The sequence below is a fragment of the Aspergillus sclerotioniger genome, assembly GCF_003184525.1.
Source record: "Aspergillus sclerotioniger CBS 115572 chromosome Unknown BO94scaffold_1, whole genome shotgun sequence".
In the NCBI taxonomy this organism is placed as follows: Eukaryota; Fungi; Ascomycota; class Eurotiomycetes; order Eurotiales; family Aspergillaceae; genus Aspergillus; species Aspergillus sclerotioniger.
The window spans coordinates 1,511,221-1,525,227 of record NW_020290991.1 but is presented as its reverse complement, the minus strand read 5'-3'; the positions used below and the strand labels follow the sequence as shown (position 1 = coordinate 1,525,227).

Genomic DNA, 14,007 nt, shown 5'->3' with positions numbered 1-14,007 from the left:
CGAAGATACCCATGTTTCGGTAAGGAACCGCGGCGCTGTATCGGCCTGCAGAAAACGCGGCCAATCATTGGCGGGGGGATTCAGACCCATGCCGGGTTAGGCTTGGCGGGGGAGAGGCGGGCGCTGACTGGCGGGAGGCTTGGTAATCCGGGGGTCTGGATGGCTGCGACGCCCTTGGCAGCTCTTGTCTGAGGGTCGCGCAACGAGCGATCGACAGTCTCCTGATGACGTGATGTCTTCTATTCGAGGCAGTTTACAGTTTGAGAGACCGAGACGGGATCAAGGTTCCCACTAGCAACAACTCGGTTTTTCCCCTTGCTGTTCCGCAGAAGGGACCGGGATCAAGCTTGCGGGTGGTACTTGGGTGGGTGCCAAGTCCGACCAGGCCTCCTGCATAGTGACCTATCATCCCACGCGCATTGGCTAACCAGCACAAGTACCTCGTACAGTTTACACCAGTATGCACGCCACCAGACTCTTTATAAATAACCTCCAACGGTTCCTTACAGCATCGCTGGGATCACTCACCAGACCAGAAAGCCAAGGCCACCCCCGCAGCCGGTGTCTTGGTCCTGCAGCTACCGAGAATCCATCACACCGACGCGTCGTCGCCCAGCCCGAGTCCAAACGAAGGACGAGAACCACACAATAACAGTCTATTTTATATCCATCTAGTCGCTCGGACCTAGTTAATAAGAAATTAAGACGTGGGCCATACAGGATCCTGCCAGGTCCTTCCCCCCTTGATCAGCTTCCCATCCACCCCTTCGTCGCCCGAAGAAACATACAACACCTTTGCATACGCCGCCTCGTTCCAATACTGATACACCACTCCCGCCGGCACAAACGCCACATCACCCGTCTCCAGCCTCGCTGTCGGATATTCTCCGATCTGCACCCGCACCGCTCCCTCCAGTACTTCGAACGCCACGGGTCCGGACGTTGCATTCCATGTTGGGGCTGTCGTGCCCGTCTGCCGACTCAAGATGATGGTGGATATGGTATAAGTCAGATCTTGTGCCTGGGTGGTTGTTACCAGTGGCTGCACGATCTGGTACGCCCCATATTGTGAGTTCAGGTACTTGGGGCCGTAGTTGTTGGCGATGAAGTACGACTTGGTGGGTTCCCCCAGGGTGTTGGATTCTGTGTGCCAGCCTGAGTCAGAGGGGGCGGAGCCGTTGATCAGATCCCGACGGGGGTTGAAGTCTAATTGTGCGTAGACGTCGTATTGTTGCAGGTGGGAGATGGTGCTGCTGCCGGGGCCGGTGGCAGAGGAGGAAGAGGAGTTGCTGGAGCCAGGTACGTAGGGGGTGTCGGTGCCAGAGGTGTAGTTTGTCCCGAGGGCGTAGAAGAGGTCCCTATTCCTTATGGTTATTATGGCTAATATGTCAGATGGGGGGAAGACATACTCGAATCCACCGGGGACGATGACCCCGACCATCTCAGTATCGGGGTCTAAGATCTGAAAGGTGTGCGTTGTGTTTCGAGGCACAGACCCGAAATCGCCCTGTGTCAGGAGACGGCCCTCCTGCTCGTCATCCCCGTGTTGGGCCCATAGCTGGAACCGTCCTTTGAAGTTGAAGAAGTTCTCATAATGCTTTTGGTGGATGTGTGGGAGGACACCAAGGGAGCCACTAGAGGGCGCGTTGGTGTTCATCAACGTAAAGGCATTGCCGGATGATGGGCCAGTGACACTGAAGCGGTACAGCTGGGAGCCAATAGTCACTGCGTGGGAGTTCTCATAATGTGGAAGGATATAGGGGCGCGGGGAGGAGGGGGCCTCGGAGACATAGAGGTCCTCGAGGGAGAGGGCAGAGGTGAGGGTCAAAAGAGAGGAGAGGAGAAGAGAGCGCATGATGAGATGCTTTAGATCCTGATTAGATCTTTGCTGACTGCTGATAGGGCTATTCTCTGGCATTATTCTCCCATTTTATACCCTTTGCTGGGCCAACGGCGTCCGACGACCCGGAATGCCCGGATCGTCAAACAAGACTTCTGCGGATGGACAGAAAGGTTCCGACATATCGCTGCCTACTATTGCCGGGGTTGCAGCGAACCGGACAACCAGGTTGAAGCCACAGGGCAGAATGCCCGAAGCCTGTCACCAGCCAAGAGTCACCGGCCATGACGAACGCCGTGGGTCGGATATCCCGAGAGGAGGGTTGGGATCACCGGTCCACTGCAGGAACTATTCAGGCTAAGAGGTGCAATCCTTGGCAAGAGCCGTCACGATATTCCAGCTGTCTGTCATCTGTTCGATGGGTGTTGCGTATCTCATATCTCAAAGGCACTCAGCAAGAACTTCATCACGAATAGCGTCCTTAAGTACTCACCTCCTCACAAACCCCCGCCAAAAAAGTGAGCAAGAAACCTGAAGAACCCACGACCTCCGATGTCGATCACTGTCGATCTTCCAGGGCCGAAAGCACCGGGTCGTCAATTCGGCATTCAAACGTGCAACCCAAATGAGTAAGCGGAAAACTGCACGTTTCCCCGTTTAGCGTCACCGACAGCACGCTATCTCAAATAGGACTTGACGACATGGATGCCTACTTGGTCCCTGCATTGTCTTTGCGCGAGGGACATTCCCCCCGAGGATCGAGAGGGGTAGATACCACATAGTAGACTGACAAGATAAGTTTGCTAAGCAGAAGCCAGTAGACCTGAACCTTTTATTAGAATCTTCTTACCACAAGACTACATTTTGAGACTGTTTTCCCGTCCAGCTAAATCCTAGTTTCTCCGTAGCGTAGGTAGGTAGCCTGCCGCCAAGCCCGCCTTGACGTGAAACGGCCGCCGGTTTCCTTTTCTCTCAATTAGTACGGAGTAAATAATCATCAGTATTAAATTACCCAAGTAGAAAGCCGTTTGCTTTTATTCATACCCTCAACTTATCCTCGAACAAAAGAAAAACAACCCGTGGTCGAAGAAGGTGCGGCAGGGAAAAAGAAAAAATACAAAAAGAAGAATGTCCCTGGGCGGGGTCGAACCGCCGATCTCAGTGATTCCTGTATGATAGAACCATAAGCACTATGCCTTAACCACTTGGCCACAGGGACAGCTGTTACATGTGGGGATCTTCTTACTATGGTTTATAACAGACAATTTTATTTTTACCTACCCTACGCCAGCCAGCCAGCCCGGTGGAGTTTGTTGTTGGGGATTAAGGTCTGTCTTTGTGTTACTTGGGTAGGGGTTGTTTGTTTAGTATTAGTGTTATTATTAGTATTGTGGGTTTTGCTAGTGTACACATATTAATTAGAGTGAGGTACGTAGGTAAACTTCTCACTGTGGTAATAAGAAAAAGAAAAAAGGAGGTCCGTCTCCGACCATAATACATATCCGAGCGACGCCTTAATTTCAACAGCGTTGATCTTGCTGTGAATACCCATCCACCACCATTCATCAGCTCGCGTCGGTGAAAGAAAAAGTCGAACACTACTACTCAGCTTTCCCACAGTGAGTAGACCGAGTCAATATTCTTTAGTCAAACCAAGTGTTAGTCTTCAAGTCAGTTTTGACAGGACGGGGGCCATCTACTTACCGAACACCTTCTGCTTTGCTAGCTAGCAAGCAAGCTAGGTAGCCAGCCGGGTAGTCTTGTACTGCACTTACTACGCAGGTCTACTCAATTCTCGGCACCTTATCAAGCAACTCGTTCATTGCTGCCACTCTGAAGTGGACCTGGTTCGCGTACTGTCCGATACCTCGCACCGTGACGAGAGTCTCCAAGTCCCTTCTCTCATACTCCTCGGCAGGGACGTCGCCACCAACGCAGCGCAAATAAAGCCCCATCACCCCGAAGTTTCTGCTATCGTGGGGGAACACGTAAGTGTCATAGTGACGGTTGATCGTGCGGTGAATTGATAGATCCCAGGGGTCGGTGCTATAGATTGTTAGCATTTCGTCTCGTCTCTTCCAAGTCAACTGCAACAACAACAACAACAACAACACAAACAAACAACAACAACACCAAAGACAGTCAGTGGGTGGGTGGGAGGGGGGGTACACACATGTTAAAGATCGCCGTCTCCGCCAAGACCTTATTCCAGACCATACCCACCGGCTTCACCATATCAAGGACGATTTGGCGCACGGGGACATTGGGACTGCAAGAAAACACAAAAGTCTCCTCATCGACTTCCAGAAATCCAACGGGATCTTCCACAACGACAATATTGAACTCCTTCAGCAGCTCCACGTCACTCTCCGTATACGCCGGGTCCTGGACCAAGATTTTAATGTCCGAGTTCCCGGTCTTTCTACGCAGGACATCGCGAAGCGTCAGGAGAAAGCCATGTTGGAAAGAAATCCTCTGCTTCTCAGGTAGACAGCCCTGGGGATTGACAATGCTATTGCACGCAAATCCAACTATCTTGGTCACGGGCCCGAAGAACTCGGGAAGAGACTCCAGAGTAGCACGGATGTGCCTGCAAGAGTTGGTGCTTTCCCAAGCATACAGAAAAGAGAGGAACTCTGCAAGGTTCGTCGTTAGCGGAGGATTGATGGTTTCATGGATGTACTGGCCGGTTTGGAGGGACCGGTATCGCAGACGGTGGTAGATGCGCATGTTGAGGTAGCCGAGGTGGGGGAAGTGGCCAGCAACGCCGTCGAGGCATTGAATGGGGAGATAGTCGATATAAGGCTTGCCTCTGGAGAGTGAAATGGTTAGTATGAGGATTATTAGGAGGATGAGAAAGGGGAAGGGGATGAGTACGCAACCAACGCCACGCCATCACGAATTTCCACGACTTCTCCAGTGCGGACCTTGAAGTCAACGAGCGAGCCATCGATACCCTTGATGGTGATGACTTCACCCGCCTTACGTTCTTGGATCTGCTTATACACGTTGCTGATTAGTTCCTTCTCAAAGAACGGCTTCCCGTCATCTTGAAGGTCGTGATAGAGAGACAAGCAGTCGACTGGCTCATCGGTCTCAGCAGCTGGAGACTCAGGAGACAATGCACTTTCGCACATTATCGCTTGAGGAAGTGAGTTCTGTGCCATGATTAATGACACTGTCGGGATACGGAAGTCGTGATCTGGAACAAGTGGAAAGAAGCTTGAACTTGAATGAGAAAAGTGTTTCGATAACACGGGAACAAATCATGGAAGATGTGTATGGCAGAAGAAGAGAAGTGAAAGGAGCGCGTGAAGGAAGAACTGGAAGGGAGAACTGTAAACAAGCTCGAGGACCATGTGGTTGTTTGCTCTTCTCGCTTATACAGGTCGAGTGAATCACGAAAAGCCTCGCTTTTGGTGACTTGACAAACAGGCCATAGTGAGTGTTCATCACGTGCCCGAGCTTGTTCATACAGGATGGTTTGCACCGGATGGGATGGTTTGATTGTGTGCACGTGCTGCTTCTTTAGAGAATTGTTCTGTAACTACCGCTAAATTGATACTGTTCCTCAGCGTGCTGCGATAGTCAAGATAAGTCCATTGCAGAGTAATATCTATGAGATATCTATATCTAGACGATTAATCACAGAGCCCAAGTACCGCATGAAGCAGATACATGAAAGACTGACTGTTCTCCTAAGACAATAGATCCCATCCCATCGACCACTGCTCCACCACGAATCAAGCAACATACTCCTCCACCACCTCCGCCCACGGACTCTGCTTCTCCCCATACATTATATCCGACAGCCACTTCTGCAGCACAAATGCATACGGCACCGCATCAACCGGAACATCCACCTCATGTGTACCATAAGTAATGCAAGAGACCGGGGCAATGAAACACGCAGTCCCTGCAGAGAACGCCCCACGGAGTCTTCCCTGATTAGCTGCATCAACGATATCATGAATAGTGAACCATTCCTCCAGCACCTCCAGAGGCTCCACAACCTGGCTCGACTCGTCTGGCATATTTACCTGAAGCGGACCATTGGAGAGCCTCTCCCGAGCCAGCTCCAAGATACTGCGGCGTGTCACACCAGGAAGAACCATTTGATCCTCGAGAGGCGCAGTGACCATCTGTAGTCCTCCATCCATGGTCTCCCAGATGACGAAGAAATTGGCAGCCCCTGCCTCTGTGACCTGGCAATCGGGACCAAAGAGCCACAAGACTTGGTCGTAGCCCAGCTTCTGGGCTTTGTTCTGCGCTTGCAGAGATGGGCCGTAGTTGGAGCCAACCTTCACATGGCCGGTCCCTCCAGGCCAGGCCCGGACCATATCCTCGGTGCTGGACCAGAGGCGCAGATTCTTTGGTTTACGGGATGGTTTGGCAGATGTGCTGAGCGCATATGATAGGACGATGTATAGAAGAGCTTCCTGTGGGGTGTTTATGCCCAAGCCCTCGCTCGTGCCGAGTAACGTTGGTCGGATGTACATGCACTGACCTCTTCGGTCTTTCGATAGCCATTTTGGAGCTTCAACGGCACAGATTGCGCGGATCAAGTGGAGTAGCTCGTTAGAATCGAATTGCGGCAAGCCGATACGCTTAGCAGAAGATAACATGCGTTCGCAGTTGAGATCTGGTCGGAAAAGTCGCAGTTTTCCGTCAAAGCCCCGGTAGATCTTCAGGCCTTCGAAGCATTGCGTAGAGTAGTGGAGTGTGTTTGCAATGGGCGGTATAGAAAGAGGGCCGTAGGGGACGAGACCTGGGCTTCCCCAGCCTTTCTCTGCAGTCCACCGTGCTTGTATCATATGGTCCGTACAGGTTTTGAAAGACGTAACACCAGGGGCATCTGGAGCTGGCAGTGGCTTGGGGTCCGATGAGAGGGTGATCTTAATGCGTGAAGCGAGAAGGTCCTTCCCATCCTTGTCTCCGTCGCACCCATTCGATGAAGGGATAAGGGGCCTCTTAGGACCTTTCGGGATGCTTTCGTCGGAGACGTCTGTGGTTCCATTTTCAGCGCCATGGGTTAGGCCATTGCTCGGGTCAGCCTTGACTTCCTTGACTGGTTTTGTGTCAGGACTTTTTGATTGTGTTTGCTCTTCCGTAGAATTCTTTGCAATCATGCTTCCAAGGAGTTGAAGCTCCTCAGTCCTGTCATCAGGCTGTGTGCAAATTTCAAGAAAGGCAAGCTTGTCAGGCTCTTCATCAACCCTGTTCAGGGCTGACTTGAGATCTCCCTGCGTCTTGACTTGCACAGAGAACATTGCTGGATTGCCCTCCAGGTCTTCCTCTTCCTTTCTAGCATAGGGATTATGAGACAAGGAATGAGGCTTTGCAGAAAAGACACTAGCCAATTTAGCATAATCCCAGTTGGCAATGTAGTTGTACGGTCCTTCATGTACGGCAGTCTAAGTCTGTTGTAAGCAAGGGTTCTGGAAATGTCTTCAAGACATACCTACCTCAATCTTGTACCCCAGATTATTAAACACAAAAATGACTGGATTGACCTTCTGACGAATCATGGTACTGAGCTCTTGTGCTGTCATCTGAAACCCTCCATCGCCGATGAGGATTATAGATCGACCACGCGTGCGACCAAGCTGAGATCCAAAACCAGCCGGCAAAGCCCATCCAATTGCGCAATACGGAAATTGCATTTGACAGTCTGCTCCAGGAGGGAGTAAAATGTGATTGGCAACAAACCAGGATTCTCCCGCGTCGCAGAACAAGGTATCATGCTCCTTGATAAGCTCCTGAATACCGCTCATGGTGCTCTTCAAAGTCACGGGTGCCTCTGGTGTCTCTGGCCCGTCAGGAGGCAAACAACCGAGCAGCGGCTTCGGTCGAGGAACAGATTCGCTCTTGGAATCCATGTCGGACTCGATCAAATGCGCTACCAATGTATGGATTTTCACTGGCTCAATGCGCTTTCCTTCGGGGAGTCTAACCCAATCTTTATCGACGCTGATAATGCGGTGTTTTTCCTGGTGAATGTCCACCCTAAAGGCATGAAGGTCGGACCAGTTGCCGCCAATAACTAGCCAAAGGTCTGAGTTCATGACGAAATGCTCGCCTTCCGGGTTGGTCATTCCAGACCAGAACTGACCACAGTACTGTGGATGGGACTCGTTGATGCAACGTCCGTCCGGTTGACAAAGAACCGCACACCCTAGCTTATCTGCTAGAAGCTCGACATGATCATGATGGAGAGACCGACGTGCAAGGCTTCCAAGTATAAGAACGGGATTGCGAGACGAGTTCCAAATGTCCGTAATTGTGTTCACAGCCTCATTTAGTATGTATGGGTCACCCCTCGCGGCAACCTTCCTGCTTAGTGGTGACGGGTGAGCACATGCAGCAGAAACAAGGTTATTGGGAACCTCAATATAGACTGGCAAGGACGAGTCAAGGCATTTGCCTATAGTGTCATCCAACAAATCCACAGCAGTCTCTGCGGAGTCCAAGCGGACAGATGCAGCTGTAACCCCCCGGAATGCGTCGAGGCCTTGGTCTTTGTTCCTCGTAGTAGGCGCGTGATGCAAAAAGCTGCCGCTATCTAGCATACTAGTCCCTGGGCAACCGGCGAGGACAATCAATTTGATATTTTGCGAACAGGCGCCTGACACGGCATTGAGAACGGACAAACTGCCTACAATGTAGGGCACCACGACAGCTGCAATACGGGTTGGTGAAAGGCGAGCGTATCCGTCTGCGGCATAGCCGGTGTTTAGCTCGTTGCAACATCCCACCATGCGAAGATTGGGATTCTTCAGAAGGCCATCCAAAAGAGAAAGATTGGAATCCCCTGGGGCTATTAGTGAACCATATTAGAAGATGCGGAGTCGAATATCTACCTGGTACAACGAAGTACTCGCGGATGCCCAACTCCTCCAACCGGTAGGCCAGGAATGTACCAATGTTGTAGTTATTTTGGTAGAAGGTTGGTTGAGGATTTGGTGGATTGACTGGCCTTTGATGCACGGAATTTGGAATTTTGATGACCGCCTCACCGAGCAATTGATCCCCATAGGATAAGGCTGCCTCAGGGGATATCTCCTTAGGGTTATCCCTCCGCACGGCTTTGAGGAATTGAGGAAGCTGATCAAGACCCAGGACATGGCATGGCTGGTAGAACCTCTTATTCACAAAAATACGCATGGCCTCTTCTATTTGTTCCCGAGTTTCCCCACAAGGAGACGCTTTTATTTGCGCCATCCTCGACATCAGATTTGAAACATCCACACCGACTGGGGCGCCTGGAGGCAAACCCATAACAACAATCGTTCCTCTTGGTCGCACATACTGATTTTGTCAGATACCCTTTCACTGAAAATCCATAGGTAACCAACCTGAAGTGCTCCTTTGAGAAGCGTTTCGGTTCCCTCGATCAAAATGACGGCATCAGTACCACAACCGGTAATCCTTTGGACTTCAACGGCGACATCCTTCGAGCTTCGGTAATCCAGGTAGAAATCGACGCCAATCTTCTGCTTGTATAGGAGCTCACTATTCTCTCCGCTAGATATGGCCAGGACTCGACAGCCACGGGCTTTGGCATATTGGCATGTCAAAGATCCTAGCCCACCCGGGGGTCCGACGATAGCTTGCGCCGGGTTAAAGCGATCCATATTATCTTGGCTTTGATGAACTTACCCACGATATCATCCGTCTTTGCATCACTTTCCTGCACAGCCCTGAAGCATGTAGTTCCAGCGCAAATAATCTGACTTAATCAGCGAGGCTCCACATATTCGACAAGCATGCCTTCACTTACCGGGGCTACAGTATCAAGAGGAAACTGTTTCGGGATGCGCACAGCATGACAGGCTTGAGTGATACAGTATTCACCAAATGTTCCATCAACTGAGTACCCGGTCATCCGAGCGTGTGGGCATGAGGCAAAGTCCAACCGTTTATCTGCGTCACAAATTCCGCAGGTTTTGTTGATCCACTGAGAGTCTTAAAAGAGATATTTATAGAGGGAGAATGGCTGAATTACCTGAACCCCAACATGATCACCCTTCTTAATATCATTGACGTCGTTTCCGATGGCTGTAACAACTCCTGTGCCCTCGTGGCCATCTTTCGTTGTTCGAAGTCAGCATACCAGGGGTATAATCTCAACGGATTGCAGGCCTATATACCAACGCGATGTCGTTTCCTAGTAGACGAGTTCCCTATGCTAGTTAAAATCGGGTGTACGTGTGCTCAGCCTGGATGAGGCCCACCTTTCCATGAATGAAGGGAAGAGTGACAGAGGCCAGAGAATTTCAGGTTGACCAACACCTCGTCCGGACCGGGAGACAAAGCGGTATGGGCTCTGTGGTCTCGATCTAAGCTTTCAGAAGATGCGCTTAGACGATCGGTACTCAAAGAGAGGACAAAGCTCACTGGATATTTGATGTTGTTCGAGTGCCTGACTGTAAAGCATCGTTTGTGTTTGGGCCATGGTTGCTCGGGCATTCACTTATGCCTCTGAAGAAAAGCGTGTGGTAGAGAGATGAAACGAAAGCCAGGTATACAAAATCGTGAATGCTAATTCCACTTAACCAAACATGCTGAAATATCTTCGACCTATCGTTTCCCCGACGGTAGGCGCGCTTTTATAAACCCAGCAGAGACATGGGTGCTGCCCACCAACCGCATACTGCTTGTACTTTACTTAAACTCAAAGCGACGATTTCGTCCCAGAACTTTATGCTTCTCAGGAACCTGGCACTCGTAGAGCATGTGAATAAAATGAGGAAAGAGTCTACCGACCGAAGAGACCAGAGACCAGAGACCATGGGTACGCCTGGTTACATCATCAGCGAGAATTAAAGTCACAAACGATGAGTGGATGGGAGAGATCCCACGTGCCAGATACAGGATGGGCATCAACCCAATCGGATAGACCTAAACTTCAACCTCATATAGCAAGAATATAACTATCCGAAGGATATTTTTCGGTGATTCTAAAGGCATAATGTGCCTTATAGCAGGCTGTCTGGTCACACTTCATTGGACCTTGACCAAGAAAATTTGATTAGATCGCGCCTGGGCCTAGATCGTCGTCTTGTGGAGCCTTTTCATGGGGTGCCTGGGCCAGTCGTCTGACACACTGACGTCTATTTCTCCAAAACAGAAACTACTCCATTGCTGAATAGTGACGTATTGCCACAAAGCTGAATATTATTCCGAGTTTAACACATGCTCATGCATCATGTGACAATAATAGCCACTGTTGATGAAAGCTCTAGACTGGTGTGCAGCATCGTTCTCTAAAAATGTAAGTACTGCAGGTAGTTGTCATCGCAAGAGACATGCGGTGACCCATCTGTTTGTTCCATGTTGGCACAAGAAAAGTCCGCCAACCAGATCGGGAAACTTAATCTGAATGCAAAGTTGGACTCCTGATTCAGGCTTTACCTGCTACGTGTCAGCCACCAGGAGGAAAGTTCGTACCCCTTGGCACGCGAAAGCTTTTCCCTCCAAATGGGTTACCGCTGGGACAATCACCAGCTGGGCACGGGAGATCTTGCGAAAGATTTACAAGCATGTCTGTTGCCAATTTTGCCTTTAATACGAGAGTAGAGATGTCTGGTATCACTTTCGCCAGAGGTGATTGACGTGAATGGTACCAACGGCAAGTAGATTTTACTTTCATATGCCATGGTAATTGTGGTCGACTCATCGACTACCATGGGTAGTTGTTCAATCCGATGACTGGTTCCCAGCCAACTTCTCCCGCGTGGAAGCCAAGGAATTGAGCTGTCAGAACCCGAATATCTGGAAGACCTTGCGTCACCGACAAAGTCTATGCCCGAACAGTGATTCTCTCTGCAGCTTATCTAGATATAGCTAATCTGGAAGCACAGGGACATACAACCCACCAAATATTGGCATGAGAAGCACACAAATGCCTCAGTCGAAGACTCAGGTATAGATGCAGGCAATTGCATATCCGTGACTAACATCGATGAGGGCTTTTGGCATGATTAGGCTGCCCTGCAGGGCGGCATGGGATGACTCAACGATCTACAGCACCAGAGAGCAAGTCAGTTTGTGAGACGTAACAAGGCGGAATTCGCACTTAACTCTAGCCCAGTAACAGAAGTGTTGAGACAGGGATCCTCCTGGCATCAAGTTATAGGCCTGCGATCGCGGAGGTGCGGGGACCGACGTGGTACGACTGCTCCATTCTTGGGGTCTCGGAGCGCCCTCCGGCGATTAGTGACTTGCGGCACTTGCCGACTACCGAGAAAGGGAGCCCCAGAGTGAGCCAATCATGCGCCAGAGATCCACTGCGGATCTCCACTATCCGAGATGTGCTCTTTTTTTTTCTGCAGCACGCCAAACCCTCAGATACCCAATATGCAGTGCTTGGTAATCGGTTTGGGCTGTAGGACTTTCCTATGTCCCCCTTGGCTTCCCTTTATACCCCTGCGATATAATCTGTACTCTAGAGAGGCTTTCCCTATACCCCTTTGTGGCCTGTAACGCAGCTCGCTGAACATACCATCCACGCACAGGGAATGGCGGATATTGAACCTCATGCTCGCCCCAGCCTTGACCGGGGGGCGCAAACAACTCTCGAGAAGTCGGCCTCCCAAGTAATAGAAAGAGAAGAGCAAGATGATTTCCTCGACGAGAAATTCCCAGAGGGAGGCCTTCGCGCTTGGCTTGTGGTTCTGGGATCATGGTGTGCAATGGTTCCATCCATGGGCCTTTTGAATACCATTTCGGTCCTTCACGCGTGGACCTCGACACACCAGCTCGCGAATTATTCCGATTCCAGTGTTGGGTGGATCTTTGGCGTCTTCAGCTTCTTCCTGTATTTTGCGGGGGCCCAAGTGGGTATGTCATCCATCCGCGATATTTTTATAGACAGCAGCTTATACTTTGGTATCAATAGGTCCGATTTTTGATAGCCGTGGCCCGCTGCCAGTGGTAGTTCCCGGATCTATCGGCTTGGTGGTCGCTGTTTTCTGTTTCAGTGCAAGCACAGGTAAGCCTTATCCACAAGCATTATCGAAGAATTCCACTAACGTATAGAAGAATACTACCAAATCATGCTCTCATTCAGTGTGCTTGGCGGCCTCTCATCTTGCTGCCTCTTCACACCTGCTATCGCCGCTATTGGTCACTGGTTCAATGTCCGCCGTGGCCTCGCCACCGGAATCGCTTGTACGGCCGGCGGACTCGGGGGCGTTTTCTTCCCCCTAATCATACTCTATATCGCCCCGAAACTCGGATTTGCCTGGGCCCTGCGCATTATCGGAATTATCTGTTTCGTCCTTTGCGGCTTTGCGTGCCTCTTATTGAAGACACGTCTTAAACCCGACGCGAAGCGCGGCATGGCGATCGACCTTCACGCCCTCCGAGAGCCCAACTACGCACTGACCACACTCGCTGTCTGGCTGGTCGAATTCGCAGTATTCGTCCCATACACCTATATCTGCTCATACGGACTGTATGCCAACATCGGCGAGTCCCTCTCATACAAGCTAGGTATCTTCCTCAACGTCGGAGCCATCCCAGGACGTGCATTCCCTGGACTCCTCGCGGATCGAATTGGGCGGTTCAACGTCATGGCATTGACAGCGCTAGTATGCGGCATTATGACTCTTGCATTGTGGTACAAGGCTGGTACAAGTGATGCCGCCATCATCGCATATGCGGTTCTGTTCGGCTTCTGGAGTGGTGCGGCCATCAGCTTGACGCCTGTGTGTATCGCGCAGGTGTGTCGGACGGAGGATATCGGCAAGAGGAATGGGACGACCTTTACGCTGGTTAGCTTTGGAACCCTGACTGCTATTCCCATCGCAGGAGCGATTCAAGAGAGCAATGGGGGAGAGTTCTGGGGGTTGATCATCTTTGGAGGGGTGTTGTACCTTGCGGCGTGTGCTGCGTTTGTGGTTGCGAGGGGAGTTGCAGGGGGTTGGGGGATGAGGGTCAAATTTTAGAAGATAATAGAGAGGGAATATAGACACCTGATATAGGCTACCCATGATGGCAGAGATGGCGACTGTGGGTCTTGATTGTCGATGCCGAAATTTTTGCTGCCGGTGTGAGGTTGAGAGGATTCCACCGCTCCCTAGCACAGTCTCGTGACGTTGGTTTCTGCCTTAACAATTCAATGACTACTCCCCGTGATACGTCCACTCAGCTATCTAAATTTC

General features: G+C 50.8%; 4 protein-coding genes and 1 non-coding gene across 5 annotated transcripts; 1 reads left to right on the top strand and 4 right to left on the bottom strand.

The window, feature by feature from the left end:
• Positions 1 to 675: 675 nt before the first annotated feature.
• Positions 676 to 2,195, bottom strand: BO94DRAFT_530058 (cupin domain-containing protein). The gene has a single exon (XM_025610597.1). It carries the CDS (start codon positions 1,853 to 1,855, stop codon positions 701 to 703), a length of 1,155 nt encoding a protein of 384 aa, XP_025473444.1. The 5' UTR covers positions 1,856 to 2,195; the 3' UTR covers positions 676 to 700.
• A 774-nt stretch (positions 2,196 to 2,969) lies between these two features.
• On the bottom strand, positions 2,970 to 3,059 carry BO94DRAFT_t12. The gene has a single exon. It is a non-coding gene; the product is annotated as a tRNA-Ile (tRNA).
• Positions 3,060 to 3,624: 565 nt separating this feature from the next.
• On the bottom strand, positions 3,625 to 4,977 carry BO94DRAFT_453567 (SRR1 family protein; the record flags this gene model as incomplete). Its single annotated transcript, XM_025607571.1, has 3 exons — positions 3,625 to 3,886; positions 4,014 to 4,652; positions 4,718 to 4,977. The coding sequence occupies 3 exons, from the start codon at positions 4,975 to 4,977 to the stop codon at positions 3,625 to 3,627; spliced, it is 1,161 nt and encodes a 386-aa protein (XP_025473443.1).
• A 606-nt stretch (positions 4,978 to 5,583) lies between these two features.
• Positions 5,584 to 10,295, bottom strand: BO94DRAFT_619770 (uncharacterized protein; the record flags this gene model as incomplete). The annotated part of the gene is made up of 10 exons (XM_025616887.1): positions 5,584 to 7,254; positions 7,306 to 8,651; positions 8,701 to 9,148; positions 9,196 to 9,449; positions 9,500 to 9,569; positions 9,621 to 9,797; positions 9,846 to 9,928; positions 9,991 to 10,023; positions 10,075 to 10,179; positions 10,238 to 10,295. 10 exons carry the CDS (start codon positions 10,293 to 10,295, stop codon positions 5,584 to 5,586), a joined length of 4,245 nt encoding a protein of 1,414 aa, XP_025473442.1.
• Positions 10,296 to 12,360: 2,065 nt separating this feature from the next.
• BO94DRAFT_453392 (putative oxalate/formate antiporter) lies at positions 12,361 to 13,791 on the top strand (the record flags this gene model as incomplete). The annotated part of the gene is made up of 3 exons (XM_025607563.1): positions 12,361 to 12,682; positions 12,717 to 12,833; positions 12,881 to 13,791. 3 exons carry the CDS (start codon positions 12,361 to 12,363, stop codon positions 13,789 to 13,791), a joined length of 1,350 nt encoding a protein of 449 aa, XP_025473441.1.
• Between the last annotated feature and the right edge of the window lie 216 nt (positions 13,792 to 14,007).

Bases quoted from the DNA above. Each gene is read 5' to 3' on its own strand.
- BO94DRAFT_530058 (XM_025610597.1), bottom strand. From the start codon at position 1,855: ATGCGCTCTCTTCTCCTCTCCTCTCTTTTGACCCTCACCTCTGCCCTC.